At 38.8% G+C, this 18,043-nt stretch overlaps 1 protein-coding gene across 4 annotated transcripts in view; it reads left to right on the top strand.

The window, feature by feature from the left end:
• Positions 1–18,043, top strand: part of ATG5 (autophagy related 5) — a 170,048-nt gene that overhangs the window by 87,367 nt on the left and 64,638 nt on the right. For all 4 annotated transcript variants that reach the window (XM_075202855.1, XM_075202857.1, XM_075202858.1 and 1 more), the window contains one exon: positions 8,315–8,409. In XM_075202855.1, coding sequence (XP_075058956.1) covers positions 8,315–8,409 — 95 coding nt within the window. The remainder of the gene's footprint in view (positions 1–8,314; positions 8,410–18,043) is intronic.

The raw sequence follows: 18,043 nt of genomic DNA, 5'->3' as shown, positions 1-18,043 counted from the left end.
CTACAAGGTATAAAGAGAGCAAGAGAACTACAAGATGTACTTTTGGCAAATTGAAATTGGGATAAATTGGAAAAGTCATTAGTGAGGACAAAAAACTAGGAGTAGTGATGGGTTACTTCTCTGACTTTGATATGAGCTTTTAGTGACTTCTTAAAGATTGGAAATCCTGGATGATGGCCTAAGTGTCAATTTCCAGAGAAGACAGGCAGTCCTAGATAATCATAAGCTAGGTAGCTATTACAAGGACAGGCAGATGCACAGTAGAGGATACACAATTGGGTGAATGAGACTGGCATTAATATGCATAATGCATTGAAGTGGGAACAGTCCAAGGAGGGAAAGGCTTATCAATACAGTTTCAGAACTCAAAGTGTTAGATGTAATAAGAGAGTGGACCAAGCTTTTAGTGGTGACCTGTATGTTGTCTTGGTGTAATTTAGGGATATTGGATAGGTGAAAATGGACAGATTTTATCAAAAATTGGATATGAGGAGAGAAGGATAGGTAAAAATCAAAATGAATACCTAGGCTGTGTACTTGAGGTGTGTGATGCTAGACTTATTGACAGTAATGGATAATTGGGTAGGTGAAAGGACCAATACAACTTTTTACCAAGTACGAATAGCAAAGAGATTTGATGGCTTTGTGTACTGGTAACCCAACAGAAATAGGAGATGAGAGGTGGATGTATCATTGGGGACAATACATGTGCAGTAGGAAACATTAGATCAAAATCCGTTAAGGGCTGAATTATGGAGGCTGAGCATTTAGAGGAGAAGCTGGTAAGATGACCCTGCTCGCAAGCTTACAATCTATGGGACAATGGGACTTTGATACATGAGTTTAAGTCTGCATATATATCAGTCCAGCCAGATTGCAAAGGTAAAAATTATTTGTATGCTATATGATCCAGTCACACAGCAATGTTGGTCAGGGAATAAGAGGGTTGTTGTCTTGTGTGAATTGTGCAAAGGGTGGTAATGGTCTAAAATAGGGAGGTTAAGAGGGTGGTTGAGGAATATTATAAGCTTGCCTAAAGAGGTGGATTGTCAGAGAACGCTTAAAGATTTGTAGACCAGAATAAAATCTTGTTTGAAGGAGGGAATTCCATAGAGTGGGTGCAGCTCGAAAAAGTTCTGTAACCGGGAATGGGAGCATTTGATGAGAGTGGAAGAGAGACGCAGATCTTGTGCAGAAAGGAGGTGTCGAGTTGAGACAACTGAGGAGATGTATGTTGGTGCAGTTTTGTTGATGGCCTTGTAGGTTAATAGAAGTATTTTATATTGGATTCGGTAAAAACAGGCAACCAATGTAGAGATTGACACAGTGGCTCAGCAGAGGAAGAATGATTTGCAAGGAAAATTAATATAGCCGCTGCGTGCATAATAGATTGTTGGCACTCGAGTCTGTTTTGGGGAAGACCAGTAAGAAGGGAATTGCAATAGTTAATGCGGGAGATGATGAGCGCATGAATTACAGTTTTTGCAGGATAATGAAAAGTGAGATTGAGGGGGAGTTGGGGAGTGATGTGGGGCAATGAGAGCTGTTGTGCGTATTACCAAATGCTGTTTTTATATTTCCCAAAGTAGATAATGTCCATGTGAACCAGTTATTTCTGATTTATGTTATTATTAGCCAGTTTAATGCCGCTAATTTCGTTCATGGCTATTTTATAGTAATATTTTTTCTGTTTTATAAACCAACAATATGATTGCAAAGTTCTTGTTACTTTAGGGAGTAGTCTGAAATCTTTGTGTTGTTTTTTTTTCCATGTAATGGTTTTTAAACAATATGTAGAATGATTTGTTCACTTTCAATGCACAGTTGAAATGGGGGACTACTCTAAATTGGTTTCAGTTGATTTTTTGTTTTCATTTTTTGTTTTAAATGAAGTTGTCATATTTTGTGTTCATGAGTTACTTATTTTTCATATGTACACAATAAACATGCCTTGACAACTTTTGTAATATTTGTATATAGTGCCCTCCTATGCAGCCAGTACCCTGCATTAGGGATGAGCGGGCTCGGATATCTGAAATCCGAGCCCACCCGAACCTTGCCGATCCGAGACGGATCCGGGTATTCCCGCCAATTGCAAAACTGAAAGCGAGGCTCCCGTTGTCGGATCTCGCGATACTCGGATTCTATAAATTCCCCGCTGGCCGCCGCCATCTTCACTCAGGCATTGATCAGGGTAGAGGGAGGTTGTGTTAGGTGGTCCTCTGCCCTGGTATATTCTGTGCTGTGCTGTGCTCAGTCCAGTGGTGCTGTGTCCTGTGCTCTGTCCTTCTGAGTTCAGTGGTGCTGCTGGGTCCTGTGCTGTGTCCTGTTTAGTCCAGTGGTGCTGTGTCCTGTGCTCTGTCTTTCTAAGGGCATTGTTATTTCCCCATTCCCAAGTTATAAAATTTTTTAAAAAAAGTTATAAAAAAAATAAAAAAATAATAATCCTGCAGTATAAGTCCATTGGTACTGCAATATTACAAAGTTCACTGATTCAGCAGTATAAGTCCAGTGGTACTCTCCTGTGCCGCATATAATTTTTAAAGGCTTTGCCGAGTGTGTGTGGCTTAGGGGTACGCTCTCTTGTGCTACATATAATGGAAAACAAAAATTTGGAGGATAAAGCTGCGAGGAAAAAGCTCAGTTTTCCTAAAAGACCCGCTGGCGGGGATGCTGATAACATCTGGTCCGGACTGAAGGACCTGCCAATCATTGCAGACATGTCTACTGTTGCTGCATTGGATGCTGTCACAATAGAAAAAATAGTGGAGGATTATTTTTCTGACACCATCCAAGTAGACATGTCAGACAGTCCATATTGTTACTGGCAGAAAAAAAAGGCAGTTTGGAAGCCCCTCTACAAACTGGCTCTATTTTACCTGAGTTGTCCCCCCTCCAGTGTGTACTCGGAAAGAGTTTTTAGTGCAGCGGGGAACCTGGTCAGTGAGCGGCGAAGGAGGTTGCTTCCTCACAACGTTGAAAAAATGATGTTCATAAAAATGAATTATCAATTCCTCAATCAAGTACAGCACTGCCCTCCAGATAGTACAGAGGGACCTGTGGTTGTGGAGTCCAGCGGGGACGAATTGATAATGTGTGAGGAGGAGGAAGTACACACTGTAGGGGGAGAGGAATCAGAGGTTGAGGATGAGGACGACATCTTGTCTCAGTAGAGCCTGTTTTGGACTAAAGACAATATTGTGAGGTGTTCAGAATAGACTGGGAATTAGAGGAAATGATTGTTATTGAAGTTAATAATAGCGTAGGAGTGAAAATAAACCCAAAAACTTGATTTTAACACTTTTTTTTATGTTTTTTTTTAAAATAAATCCGAATCCAAAACCTTTAAATCCGAACCAAAACCTTTCGTCAGGTGTTTTGCGAAACAAATCCAAACCCAAAACCTCAAGGAAATCCGAATCCAAAACACAAAACACGAGACACCAAAAGTGGCCGGTGCACATCCCTACCCTGCATTGAAGCCATTTTTCCAGAGGCTCGTCGGTTTCTCTCACAGCCTGAAAGGTAAAGGGTTAAATGGGAGGAACAATTACAAGCAGATTCCATTGTTGGCTAACAAAATTAATTTGCAAGGACGGCTACATACAGCCGTTTTTGTGTGGAGCCAACTGGGGGAAGGGGTCTTCTTAGGTAAGTATTTTCCGAGATGGTGGTGCAGCTTTAAAGGTGTGTTATACTGAGATGCATAACTAACACATTCAGATGAGATCACCAAATGCAAACAATCTGTTATTACCTTATTGTTATTTATTATTATTAGATTACTTGATACCTTCACAGTATCACAGGTGAAATAATAAGCGTCATATGTTGCTGTTTTTGAGTGGATAGTTACAAATTTAAATAGATTTCCACTGTAAAGTAGCAAAAACCATTTTGTGACTGAATAGCTTTAACTCGCATATGTTCTATCTCTAGCATCTTTTTTACAAGATGTTGGACGCTATTTATCAAGCATGGGTTGTTGTTTTTTTAAAATTGGTGATTTCTCTGACTGCATTTAAATTGGCAGTTTTATTAAAGGCAAAGCCTGACATGTAGGATTGGTAAATATATATTTTCAAACACTACAGGATTTTCCTTTGAATAAAATCACCGTTTTAAATCCTGCAGGCTAAATCGGTATTTAATTAAAAATAAAAATAAAAGGGGCATTATGTCCTCTAGGATTTAGTAAACAACAATTAGCTGCACTGATAGGTAGTTAATGAGCTTTCCACTTCATTGCAGTTGAAAATGTATTTAAATATCCATGATGTAATATGATGTCATTATTTAAAAAGAAGTCCACTTAGACTTAAAATTTTCTGTGAATGGGAGTTTCATGGGTGTATTGGTGGTAGTGGTGGGGCTAGACTTATTTAGAATGAAACAAGCATGGTAGTTAGACAACTCCTTCAGTAGAGGATCACTGTACTGCAGATTAGTAAAGCTGTCTTTGTAGTGCCCAATGTCAGAGCAACTTTTTCCTAGATTAAAAGATGATCTGAAAGGAAAAGCGTTGTGCTGAATTCGGCACATAGAATATTAATGTGGACAAAACACTTTCACCCAATAAAAATATTTATGTGCTGAATTACATGCATATATCAATATTTTTTCCTTATCGCCATAATAGGTTGGCAGTTTGTTGCTTATAATGTATACATTTAACAGAAGTTGGTTAGGGCAGGATTGTCTTTTGGTGTGGTCAATCTTAAGGATGTGGTTAGGTAGGTACTCTGTGTATACTGCAGTCTCTGTAGAAAATACTGTTGTGTTTCTGTGCATCTTTAATACTATGCTTACTTTATTTTAAAAATAGGCTGTGTTTTTTTATTTTCATAATTATCATTTTAAGCCTTTTTTATATTTTGTCTGAAAAAGTGAAGCTAATATACTTATTCCATTTTATCATCATGTCATATATAATCATTGTTTTGCAAGAAACACCGGTAGCATAGAAACATGCTTAATTTCTTCAACACTAAGAACCAGACTGCATACTAAAACTTAGTGGAAATGAGAATTAATGTATTTTGAGGGAGCAGACGTACTCGCTGTCAGCCATACCTCACTGAATTAAGGGTACGTGAAGCAAATTTGTTTTAAAGAATAGATGCTAGCCGTTCCATGTGCCAAGTCTATTTAAACATACTTTACTCACATTCCAATTGCGTGGGAATACAATATGGTGTACTGAGGTGTGATTTTTCTTCTGCGTCTTGTGCCCCTCCGATCTGTACTGAAATTTGTGAAAATTATGGCTGCCAAAATGTCATTAAGGCCACTGTATAATATATTTACATTTATTATTTTTTTTATTTACCTTTTGGGATACCTTTAACATCTGTATGGGCATTATTGCACATTTAATAGAGCTGGAACGGACACATCAACATTCCAGCTTACTCTTTGCTTTTAGGGGATTGTTCATATGCGGGCTGTCTTTATTACATGTGTGTGTGTGTGGGATTTTTTTATTACATTGCGGGGAGTGCATCTACAAATGTACTCCTCTGCTGAAGATCAACATGGTGGAGCAATACCGGTCTCCGTAAAAGTACTGTATGAGACCACCAACTCTGAGCTGGTGCAAAATCCAGTGTGGAAATGGCCGTAAGCTCTTCCGCACAGCAAGAGATGTCCTTAATATTAGAGATGAGCGGGCTCGGATTCTGCTAATCCGAACCCACCCGAACAGTGCTCGGATCCCGTTCGGATCCGAGCACTGTTCGGATATTTCCGGCGGGCAAAAAAATGAAAACGAGGCTCTGTCGTCCAAGTCTCGCGTCGAATCTCGCGAGGGGTGGGAGGGAGGGCCCAGAACAATTCCATCTTGTACCTCTTTTTGGCATTATGTGCTCAAGCTACCTCGTTTTGGCCTAAAAACAATATTGTGAGGTGTTCAGAATAGACTGGAAATTAGTGGAAATGATTGTTATTGAATGTTATTGAGGTTAATAATAGCGTAGGAGTGAAAAAAAAAACACAAAACTGGTTTTTAGCACTTTTTATGTTTTTTTTCAAAATAAATCCGAATCCAAAACCTTAAATCCGAACCAAAACCTTTTGTCAGGTGTTTTGCAAAACAAATCTGAACCCAAAACCTCAAGCAAATCCGAATCCACAACACAAAACACGAGACACCAAAAGTGGCCGGTGCACATCCCTACTTAATATGCGTCTTCCCTCTTATCTGCCTTCATCTCAAGTAAGCACATCAGTGTTCATACACTCACTCCACCCAACCCTTCAGGCTGTGCAAACACCGCCATCCTGCTCTGTAAACCTGTGCGTTTCAGTGGAAATCTAAGTGCACCACTGAGCTGCTAGGGGACATGGATGATAGAATTTTTAAAAATCTTTATTGTGCTTTTAGGTCTAGTTTCTGATTGGATGTTTGTCCATTGCAGAACTCATGGTAGTTTATAGGCTTCCTGTTTTTTTTTCCCTTTTGCTTGTTTGTGTCGTTTATGAGCATAAAATAGTGTCAGCCCTCTTCTGAGAGCACTGACACTGTTAGATACAGCTTTTATTCACTGTCGGGGAGCCAAAACGAAGTGGGAAAACATCACAATTAAAGTATTTTTCTATCATTTTACCTATTTGTCTCTTTATAACAGACTTAAAATAAAAATATATTTATTCAAATATGCCAATAAGCTAGCCAAATAAAGGCCTTTTATTGCTGTAATGAGAACAAAAAAGGGTTATTCTAGACCAGGGGTCAGGGAATTTTTTTTACCTTTTACCCCAAATACATTTAGTTACGCCGACATTGCCCCCTTGATTTGAAAGGAAGAAATCATATAATATTAATCATTGGAATTCAAAATTTTATTGAATCTATTCAAAATTTCTTTGAAAGCTTCAACTGCAAAACTTCAGGTTTTGGAGAAAAGATGTTGCTTCATTTTTTATATGAGAGCATCAATATTGGGGCATTATGATGTCAGAGCAATTTGGGTAAAGTCTTCAGCGTCCAATCGATTTCTCTGCTTTGTTTTTATGTTCGTTAGAGTGGAAAATCCTTGTTCGCAAAGATAGATTGTTGCAAAAGGCAGCAACTTTTTGACTGCCTCCTCATGTGCAATTTTGAATTCCTTTGCAGCTGTTGACATACAAAAATTTGACAGATCTGCTTTGTTTTCAAATGCAGTACATGCTTCATTATTGCATCGAAGCTCAAGAAGTGCCTCTGCCAACCCTTGAGGCTCTTCTGGTACAACAGCAATTTCACATTTAAAGGGGTCTACAATCCAACTGACAGCATGTGAATCTGCAAGATTTTCCCCATGAATTTCATTTTTACCCCATTTGGGGTAATTTACCCCTGTTCCCTGACCACTGTTCTAGACAAAAGGACATATAATCTGAAACATTGGATCAGTTATTAAGTGACATAGAAGGTAGGCAAGTACCAACTGATTGCGTGTTTTTGTAAATGAGTGAGCAAAACTGCTCTGAAGTGAGTGACATACCATAGTGTGCAGTATAATGGCCTCATGGTCTGACGAGTCCCAGTTTGCGTTGAACTGATGGGGTAGTCTGGATTAGTACATAGTGTCCCCCTACAAGGTTTCCACAATGGAGACTAGTGTGTGTGTGTTTTCATGGCACACATTGGGTTTCTTTAAATGAGCAGAGTAATGTTTGAATACTGAAGGATTTCTGACCATTGTTGCTTGTAAGGTGCATCCCTTTATGTCATCAGTGTACTTATCTGCATATGGGCTTTTTTTTTTATTAATACAAGATCCTACTAGGAAAGTATTAGTATATATGACTGTGAATTCTGCTTTGTACAGTGATGAGTCCATGCTGTTCTGCTGATGTAGCAAATTAAATGGCTGCTAAGTGTGCGAGCTCCAGTCACAACAAATATACAACAATACAAAATGAATATACACGTTGTGAAATTCAACCGTTATAATTTACATATATTTTTGACATTTAAATAAAAGGGAGAAATAGGCGCATATTGTTTAGGGTATATTTCTATTGGGGTGCATAACTTATCTAAAAGTAATCATTGATAGTGTAATTTTACTGAAGCTATATTGTAAAATCTTGAAAATGAAAGTCGTGTCTATTTCATAAAAATATAATTTATGATACATTACAAACAAATGTTTTCAATGTTTGAACAGCATATAGCAAAAACTGTATAGCTTTTTTTTTTGTAATAGAAGTATAAAGTACCTGCAGGGGCTAAGCATGAATTTATAGTAATTGACTCACTTTGTGAAAATATCTCTGCAGGCTACATAAAAACATAATGTCTTTTCACATCTTTCTTGTAATATTCTAGACAAATTTGACCAGTTTTGGGCCATAAATCGAAAACTTATGGAATATTCGCCAGAAGAAGGTGGTTTTCGTTATATACCTTTTCGAATATACCAGGTAAGTGTTGTTGTCTGAAATAAATTTTTAAATCGTATAATGAATTACAACAGACAAGGTGATAAAATAAAAGTTGTTGGTAGTTTAAAATACACACACGCACCCCCCTCCTATTCTCAGGGGCCAATCCATATATGGCCCCCTCTGCAACAGCCATAATGAGTATAATACACTGGGAAGCAGACTTGTTTTTGAAATGTTGCTTATCTTTTGTAACATGGACTAATTAAAAGCACACCTTTTTGAGGTACATATAAACTAGTTCCCAGATCCGTGGTGGGGCCACACTGCAGAATGCAGATCTTTTTGTGTTTACACTGCAGACCCTATATCTAGCCAATGTTATTCATTAGTCAATGTGCTAATAGCTGTCTAGTAGTTATGGCAGTTTCCAAACACCACTACTGCTTTATTCCAGTTAGTAGAAGGTGAGTGTAGAATGAGCTCTGCTGTACGGTTCTGAACCACTTTTCTACCAAACAGTGACGTTTCTGTGAGTGGGAGAAATTTGTCTCCTTTTCTCCCAACCTCCAAAAAGTGGTTATATTTGGGATATATATCTTGTAACCAGATTACGGAATCTAAGGTGTTAGAACCCGTAAAGGCAATGAGAAAGGGGGGGGGGGGTAAGGGGTGGTGCTTTTAACATAGAAAATGTTAATGCAAAATGATTTAATGTAAAAGGAAAGATTTATACCTCTTGTAAACCCACTATAGGACATTGATGTTTATAATACCATTTATTATTGAACTGAACAATAAGGATCATTTATGCACAAGCTGATGTGCAGTCCTGCAGTGCAAATGGCCTTTTGTGATATTGTGTGTCTACTTTTGCACAAATGCACCCATTTTTTGGATTTACGATTTGTAGGCAAAAAGCGGAAACATTTGCACCATCTGTTGGGAAGTGTTGGCTAAATTTGAAATCTTCCTTACTATGTGCAGATTAGGTGAAATTTTACATTTACGTTGAAAATTTGAAGTTACATTTTGCAGGAGAGTTTATTGAAATGAGTCGGGAGAAGCCACGTTTAGGGAGGAGTTCCCTGGTTTTCAGGGAAGAAAAGGATGTGCGCCTAGTTGCAAAAGGAGTTTTTGGAAACACATATACCATACCATACCATACATAGTACATAACAGTGCATAGTTAATAACCAATATATGCTATTACCTGGTCTATAAATATATAGTCCACTGGCACCTTTTTTTGGGTCCTTGCCCTGATGAATTCCTGCTTATCTGATGGCAGATGTGAGAGCAGTCGGGTAGATCCTGCAAATAAAATGGCAAAATTCAAAGTCATATTGTGTTCTAATGCTGTGTGCTTTCATTCTTCTTCTGTATGCTGCTGCTTTAAGAAAATGCATTACATCAAATCAAAGCATAATAGTGACATTTACTTCAATACATTTTTATGCCACCAGATGGCATTTTCAGAGAAACCTACTAAGCTTATCACATAAATCAAAAGTATGCAGCGCCTGAGTATTATGCTTTGTGAAATAAATTACCGTATTCAGGTTCCCAGCTTCAGTTAATCAGCATCTTCTGTGGTCCAAACAGATGTAGCTGTTAAACACTTGCAGATAAAACACACATGCAGCTGAATAGCAGAGCACTGCAAGTGATTGACAGTTACCTCCGCTCAGACTACAGATGTTGGTGATAATAATTAAAGGAGAGTAGCAGGCCCTCTCCCCAATGCCCAACAGCCCTAGTGCTTCCACTGTTACAGGAAGACCACAAGAATGGGGTTACTCTGCTGTAGCGAAAACCAGCTATAGACTGGTCAGCGCATGGATGGAGCCTCTGTTGGTCAGTGATAGTGGGCAAAAATACATGGATGTACCACCTTCCCAGTGGCTACCTGCAGTGAAAATTACTGGGGCTCTTCCCATATTGCCTGGGCTGTGAGAGTCACAGTATAATGGACATGGAGTTCCTAAACCCCTGCTCATTATACTTAAAGAGAAGGAAATATTAAACAGAGATACACACTTCTAAATAATTGAATTAACCAGTCCCTAAAGCCCTCATTCACCTCTCCATTAAATATAAAATTGTCTTTCTTGATCCATCACAGTCCAAATCCAAAACATAGTTCAGCAGACCTGCAAATAAATACCCAGTGTCATTCAGACTATACTGCAGTTCTTATATTGTATACAATGTTTCAACTGTACATGGAGAAGACAGCTGAATGCTACCTGATGTATAAGCAATTGCCAAGTTGCATCACTAACCGGGCAGTTAGCCCATGGTATTGCTAGTAAAACCTATCAACACTTTAGTGTTTAAAGTTTACAGCTGGAGACCTTTTACTGCATGGGGTACTTGTTGGTACCAGAGTTGAGCAACATTAAAAAACAATTTGACATGTACTACATCTGTAGCTGTATTGACATTGACTATAGCTAATACAAAGTTATTTGCTCATGTATGGTTTACACATATTTTAATGGAAAAATATGTACTCATACTGAAACTAATCATTAATGCGGACATGGAAATGACCGCTATTATGAATACTGCCTGATGTATAAACAATTGCCAAGTTGCATTGATAGTATAAAGTACTTGTCTTTGACTTGTTCTGTACTTTGTTCTCTCTGTGAATAACAATCGTTGTTTTGTGCATAGGTGTTAACCACTTAAAAAACCCTGACAAGGTATTTGCAGAGGAACCTGTCAGTAACAACACTTCTTAATTTCCCCCATTATTATGCAGAATGAAACAAAAGGAATTGCACATCAGCCTTGCTATGTTATAGTGATATACAAGAAAGTATACCTTATTTTAAGTAGGTTATTTTTCTTCTTTATTGTTCTATAAATATTTAAACATATCAGTATAAATCATTTTGCAGAATTTTTCTTTATGATTGTATTTAAATGGAATCTGCCCAACTTGTTTATCCAATGTACACCTCAATATCAGTCATTGGGGCCTATTTATGAATTGGGTTTTTTTTAATGAAAATCCCCCAAAAATGGCCGTTTCAGGGGACAGAAGCACACATAAGTTATGTTTGAATTTATTAAGAGGGCATCGCTGCAGATATCATAGATATCTGCTGCTTTGCATTTTGCTTCGAAGTCCAAAGCAGTCCCCATAAATGTCTAAAGGGACAGCTATGTTCCGCAATTTAACAAGTTCCGAAAATCAAATATTCTCTGAATTTGTGCCCGATGGCTAACGCCACCTGAAGATTGCATTAGCCATTGAAGCCTACGGGGTAGAGCATTGTGCAAGAGGGATCTTCGGATCCCTCACTGCAACTTACCTGCTCTCTAGTCCGGTCACTATCGCAAAGGTGACCACTTTGTGATAGTGACCATAGAGGACATAAGAGATAGGTCGTCACAGGAACAGCAGTTTTTTTGTGACTGCTATTCCTAGTGAAGAATTTAAATAGTCATGATATTTCATTCCTTATCTTTGCGATAAGGATTGAATTTGATTATGTTGATAATGTGGTTAATAATAAATTAGAGATGAGCGGGCTCGGATTCCGCTAATCCGAGCCCACCCGAACAGTGCGGATCCGAACGGGATCCGAGCATTGTTCGGATATTTCCGGCGGGCAAAAAATTGAAAACGAGGCTCTGTCGTCCAAGTCTCGCGTCGAATCTCGCAAGGGGTGGGAGGGAGGGCCCAGAACAATTCCATCTTGTACCTCTTTTTTTGGCATTATGTGCTCAAGCTACCTCGGTGCAACCTTTTGGCCTAAAAACAATATTGTGAGGTGTTCAGAATAGACTGGAAATTAGTGGAAATGATTGTTATTGAATGTTATTGAGGTTAATAATAGCGTAGGAGTGAAAAAAAACCCCACAAAACTGGTTTTTAGCACTTTTTATGTTTTTTTCAAAATCCGAATCCAAAACCTTAAATCCGAACCAAAACCTTTCGTCAGGTGTTTTGCGAAACAAATCCGAACCCAAAACCTCAAGCAAATCCGAATCCAAAACACGAGACACCAAAAGTGGCCGGTGCACATCCCTATAATAAATATGCCTCATAGACTCCAATGGAATGCTCCTATTGGCAAAATGATACAAATAATGGCACAATACGTGAAATGCCACGCCATAGGATTTAATCAGTAGCTCTGATAGATGAGTATCCTAACTACTGATTAAGCAGAGCTCTACAAAACCCTTTTTTTTCATATTTTTTATTTATGAAAAGCAGCTGTAAACCATAGCAATTATCCAGATGTCTTACTTTGCCCTTTTCCTGGGGACCAGTTTCATTTACAATCCTTCAGTAGTTTTAAAATATGTATTTTCAACTATTTTTATGTTTTTTAAAAAAATAATTTGGGCTGTAACTGAATCTTGTAGAAGAGCCTGACTTCTGTTGTTTTATTACTGTTATCTGTATTTGGAAGTAAATAATATTTCTAAGTGAAATTACAATAATACTGTCTTGGACCTTGCATAAATAATTTAAAGGAGAGCACCACTCCCCCATAAAGAAGTTCCCACTTAGAACATATGTTTCAAATAACATGTACAAGCTTGATCCTATTCTGAAAAAATATAACACAGTAGATGTTGCAAATGAGAAAAAGACGAGACACACACCTGGCTTGCTGTCAACAGTTCTCACATCTCATCTCCTGCATCATAGGGATAGTGATGTCATTGTATTTTTAATTATCCACTTGTGTAGTTTGAATTTTTGTTATTAATGTAAAACATATGCGTAGTATTTCCGTTTGACTGTCCATAGTTGTTCAGATGCATGTTTGTTGTCTTCTTTGTGCAGAATTCCTCTAAGATTTAAAAAAAAAATAAAAAAAAATCTTATTTCCCCATTGACATTACAACTGTGAAAAGTGTGGAGACCTCCCCCTATGTGCAGGTCCGTTCGGCAGAGACAGGCAGGGAGAGTGTGCTGCCTGGCTACTCTGATTGTGTTTAATCAGAGCAGCGGGCAGCATAGCCGTAACGAGGCCGGTGCCACCCGGCTCCTCCTACTTTTTAACTCTGCCCTCTGTCCCTGCAGCATCAGAGGTCATGATGCTGCTGGGAGCAGAGGAGCAGAGAGAAAGACACCGTTCCACTGGCACTCTACTTACTGGCACCCCTCCCACATGGACAGCAGTAAACGTTTGGGGCCAGACTGGACTAGGGGCAGTAGGTGATAATATCAAATTCTCCCAACATTTTCTATTTGTCACCACATTTTACCTACACATTACATAATTCTAAAATGTATCAGAATTTCGGTTTTAGAACATAGAGGACAAAAGAGGGACAGGGATTAAAAACAGAGTTTTGTACCCAAAACCATTAGTGTGGTGAATGCTATTTCCATTTCAGTCATTTGAAAACGGTGCCGCAGTTTTGCTGGTCTTTAGTTTCTTCTGACCTATGTGCAAGAAAACCTCTCATTGCAAACATGACCAGTTCCCGTTTTTTGGGGTTAGCGGGCAACGCTGGGTGTGACTAGAAATAGGTGAGCAGCGCTGGTTGGATATCTGAGTGAGAGTTAAAAAGGTGATTGTGGCAGCTGTGGCTTTAACTTTGTCATCTTCATCATCATCATTGTACAGAACATCTTGATGGATTTATTTTCAGGTATTTATTATTAGTTTAATGAAGCTAATTATTGTAGTATTGGACTTAATCAGAAAACCTGAGAAAATTGTACCCCTGCAGTTTTTTTTATGCATGTTCCTATTCCCTCACCTGTATGGGAGCACCCCCATATTCTGTATCTGAGAACTGCTCCCCAGAGCGTTTCCAGGATTGTGGGCCCAATGTGAAATGTTGAAATGTGCAAAAACATCACTTTAAAGTCCATCCTAATAGAACGTAAGGACCATGAACTTCATTAAGTTATTCAATTAACTTCTTGTGTTAGTAACATGTGTAAGTAACGTACATTTTAAGAATTTTATTACAAACAAAGCTAAAAATGCAATTTTCTGCAAAATGTGCAACAAGAAGGATCATCATGAGACCCACCGAATGACCGGTCTGATGCCTATTGTCAGCTACCTCCAAAGACATGCAAAACTAAACCCGTCTGTGGGGGGGAATGTATGGAGCAGCCCTATAAACAGTAAAACACTCCCCTGCCCTGTGCCCTAAATACTCCTTCTTTACCCTTTTACATTTCTGCAAAAATGAAGCAAAAATTGAAAGTACTGTGATTCTATGAATGCTCATTACATAAATATCCCTACAAAGCCAGAATGGGGAGGGAGGGGGTTTCAGTGCTGTCTAGCACTGGTAAAGCGCTAGCTACGCCCCCACAGGAGGTTGGACACGCCCACTCAGAAAATGACACTCCCACTTAAATGGGGGGCGCCGGTGCTCTGTCTCACCCAGGGCACCAAAATGTCTAGTTACAGCACTGGCGGCAAGCAGCACACGCTCCCTGCCTGTCTCTGCCGAACGGACCTGCACATAGTGTGCAGTCGCAGCTGTCAAAAAGGGGGCGGGGGCTAAATCGCTCCCCGTAAAATATAATTGTAGATCCGCCCCTGGCTCATGGTGGCCCAGTGGTGCCTCCTTTCTTTTTTCTTTTTTTTTTAAAGCTGGAATCCCAGTATCAGTGCGGCATTGATTTAGAACCCCAAAATTCATGGGTTCCCGGTAGAATGTATATCATATTTGATAATTAAGGGAATCCTAAAACAGATTGTGGAGGAACACAAATTAGTGTTTGGACCCACAAATTATGCAGCTCTGCGTTAGATTAAACCTCTGCAGTATCACTTAAAGTTAAAGCGGACTCCTAGTTCTGTAGGACCTTTTAACTTACACCACTGAAGATCTAATAGAGGTGCCCATATGGTGACGTATGTATATATGTATGTGTATACATATATATATTTGCAACATCTGATTACTAGCAGCTTGCTAGCTGGAAAAAAAGGGAATGGGTCACCCTTCTGTCTCTATTTATACATCAGTGGTCCTTTATAACAGCTCTTTGGGAAATTTATGTGTATGTATTATAATTTATATATATATATGTATGTATATGTGTGTGTATATATATATATATATATATAATACATACATACGCATAAATTTCCCAAAGAGCTGTTATAAAGGACCACTGATGTATAAATAGAGACAGAAGGGTGACCCATTCCCTTTTTTTCCAGCTAGCAAGCTGCTAGTAATCAGATGTTGCATCTGATGAGCTGCAGTTAAAAGGCTGCTAGGCAGTTTTTGGACTCTCTAGGGTTCCTGGGGGAGGGAGGGGTTGGATGCCTCCTGAGACACTGCAAACAGTGACCAGTAAGTACAATATTTTGTATATGTGTGAGACACAAGTTCCCTGACTTGAAAGAAGAGTGTTCCTGTACATTAGTAAGAAGCTACAGTCATGGTCAAAAGTTTTGAGAATGACAGAAGTATTGTTTTTCAAAAAAGTCTGCTGCCTCAGTTTTTATGATGGCAATTTACATATACTCCAGAATGTCATGAAGAGTGATCACATGAATTGCACTTAATGTCAAAGTCCCTCTTTGGTGTGATAATGAACTTTATCCCAAAAACAACATTTCCACTGCATTTCAGTCCTGCCACAAAAGGACAAGCTGACATCAGGTCAGTGATTCTCTCGTTAACACAGGTGAGAGAGTTGATGAGGACAAGGCTGGAGATCACTCTGTCATGCTGATTGAGTTAGAATAACAGACTGGAAGCTTAAAAAGGAAGGTGGGGCTTAAAATCATTGTTCTTGATCTGTTAACAATGGTTAGCTGCAAGGAAATATGTGCAGTCATTGCTTTGCACAAAAAGGGCTTCACAGCAAGGATATTGCTGCTAGTAATATTGCACCTAAATCAACCATTTATCGGATCATCAAGAACTTCAAGGAGAGAGGTTTAGTAGTTGTGAACAAGGTTTCAGGGTGCCCAAGAACTTCCAGCATGTGCCAAGACCGTCTCCAAAAGTTGATTCAGCTGCGGGATCGGGTCACCACCAGTGCAAAGCTTGCCCAGGAATGGCAGCAGGCAGGTGTGAGTGCATCAGCGAGCACAGTGAGGCAAAGACTTTTGGAGAATGGCCTGGTGTAATGAAGACCAGCATAGAAGCCACTTCTCTCCAGGAAAAACATCAGGGACAGACTGATATTCTGCAAAAGGTACAGGGATTAGACTACTGAGGACTGGGGTAAAGTCATTTTTTTCAGTTGAAATCCCCTTTCAGATTGTGGCATCTGGAAAAGCACTTGTCTGGAGAAGGAAAGGTGAGTGCTACCCTCATCCTGTGTCATGCCAACAGTAAAGCAGTTTAGTTTCCTGCACTGTTTTTAGTGTTTTATTGTTATATTTTTAGAAGACTTCACAGGTTCTTCTACAGTTATAGGTTCTTTTTTGCTTTGTTAGTTGGAATACTGCTCCTTTGATTACATCTGTCAGCGCCAGGGGACTGTTTTCTTTTACTTTGGTAAAGCATCCTGAGACCATTCATGAGTGGGCTCACTCACAATTTTTCCTGAGAACACAGCCATGGATAAAGAATGGTACCCAAACATCCTCCAAAAGCAACTTCTCCCAACCATCCAAGATCAGTTTGGTGACAAACAATGCATTTTCCAGCATGATGGAGCATCTTGCCATAAGGCAAAATTGATAACTGAGTGGCTCAGGGATCAAAACAACAAAATTTTGGCCAGGAAACTCCCCAGACCTTACTCCCATGGAGAACTTGTGGTCAATCCTCAAGAGGCAGGTGAACAAACAAAAATCCACAATTTCTGACAAACTCCAAGCATTGATTAGGCAAGAATTGGCGGCCATCAGTCAGTATGTGGCCCAAAAGTTGATTGACAGCATGCCAGGGCGAATTGCAGAGGTCTTCAAAATGAAGGGTCAACACTGCAAATATTGACTCTTTGCATAAACTTAATGTAACTGTCAATAAAAGCCTAAGACACTTATGAAATTCTTGTAATTTTACTGCAGTATACCATAGCAACATCTGACAAAAAGATCTAAAAACACTGAAGCAGCAAACTTTGTGAAAACCAATACTTGTGTCATTTTTATTATGTTTTGGAACCTGTTGAGCAACAGTAGTTTTCAGAAGGCCGCCCACCTGGTATGAAAGTCTTTCCTCTTATTTGTGACTGCTGAACTTTATGAACTTTTCCTACTTTATTTAGTTTGGTATTAACTTTGCATATTTATACTAGTTCTTGCTATTTCATCACATTTCATTTTCTGAATTAAATAATAATAATAATAATAATAATAATAACCTATGTTTGTAATGTTTATATGAAATCTGTGAAAGTATTTGTGCACTTACATTAGACATTCATACCCATCTTGGATTTAATGTTTTGTCTTTGTCATGGATGCTTTTTAGGTATTTCTAGTATTACTGTTTATTACAATGAAAGTGCTGAATGTTCCCATCTTAGTAAACAGAACTAAGCTGCAAGTTTGCAGTGTGCTCTTCTCACCTGAAGAGAGCGTATGTGCACTGCAGGTAATCAAATAAAGGTTGCTGTGAAAGCAGACATACATGTTCTTAGACAGAGTAATCATTTTATACACACAACACACATATTACTATTTGTTATAGCTCATAAGCATTTACAATTTTACTTTTGATATAGTCGATTGTCTTGTTTCAAAATTGTTGCATT

This window comes from Mixophyes fleayi, chromosome 3 (assembly GCF_038048845.1).
Source record: "Mixophyes fleayi isolate aMixFle1 chromosome 3, aMixFle1.hap1, whole genome shotgun sequence".
Classification (NCBI taxonomy): domain Eukaryota; kingdom Metazoa; phylum Chordata; class Amphibia; order Anura; family Limnodynastidae; genus Mixophyes; species Mixophyes fleayi.
This window is presented reverse-complemented; position numbering and strand designations above follow the sequence as displayed.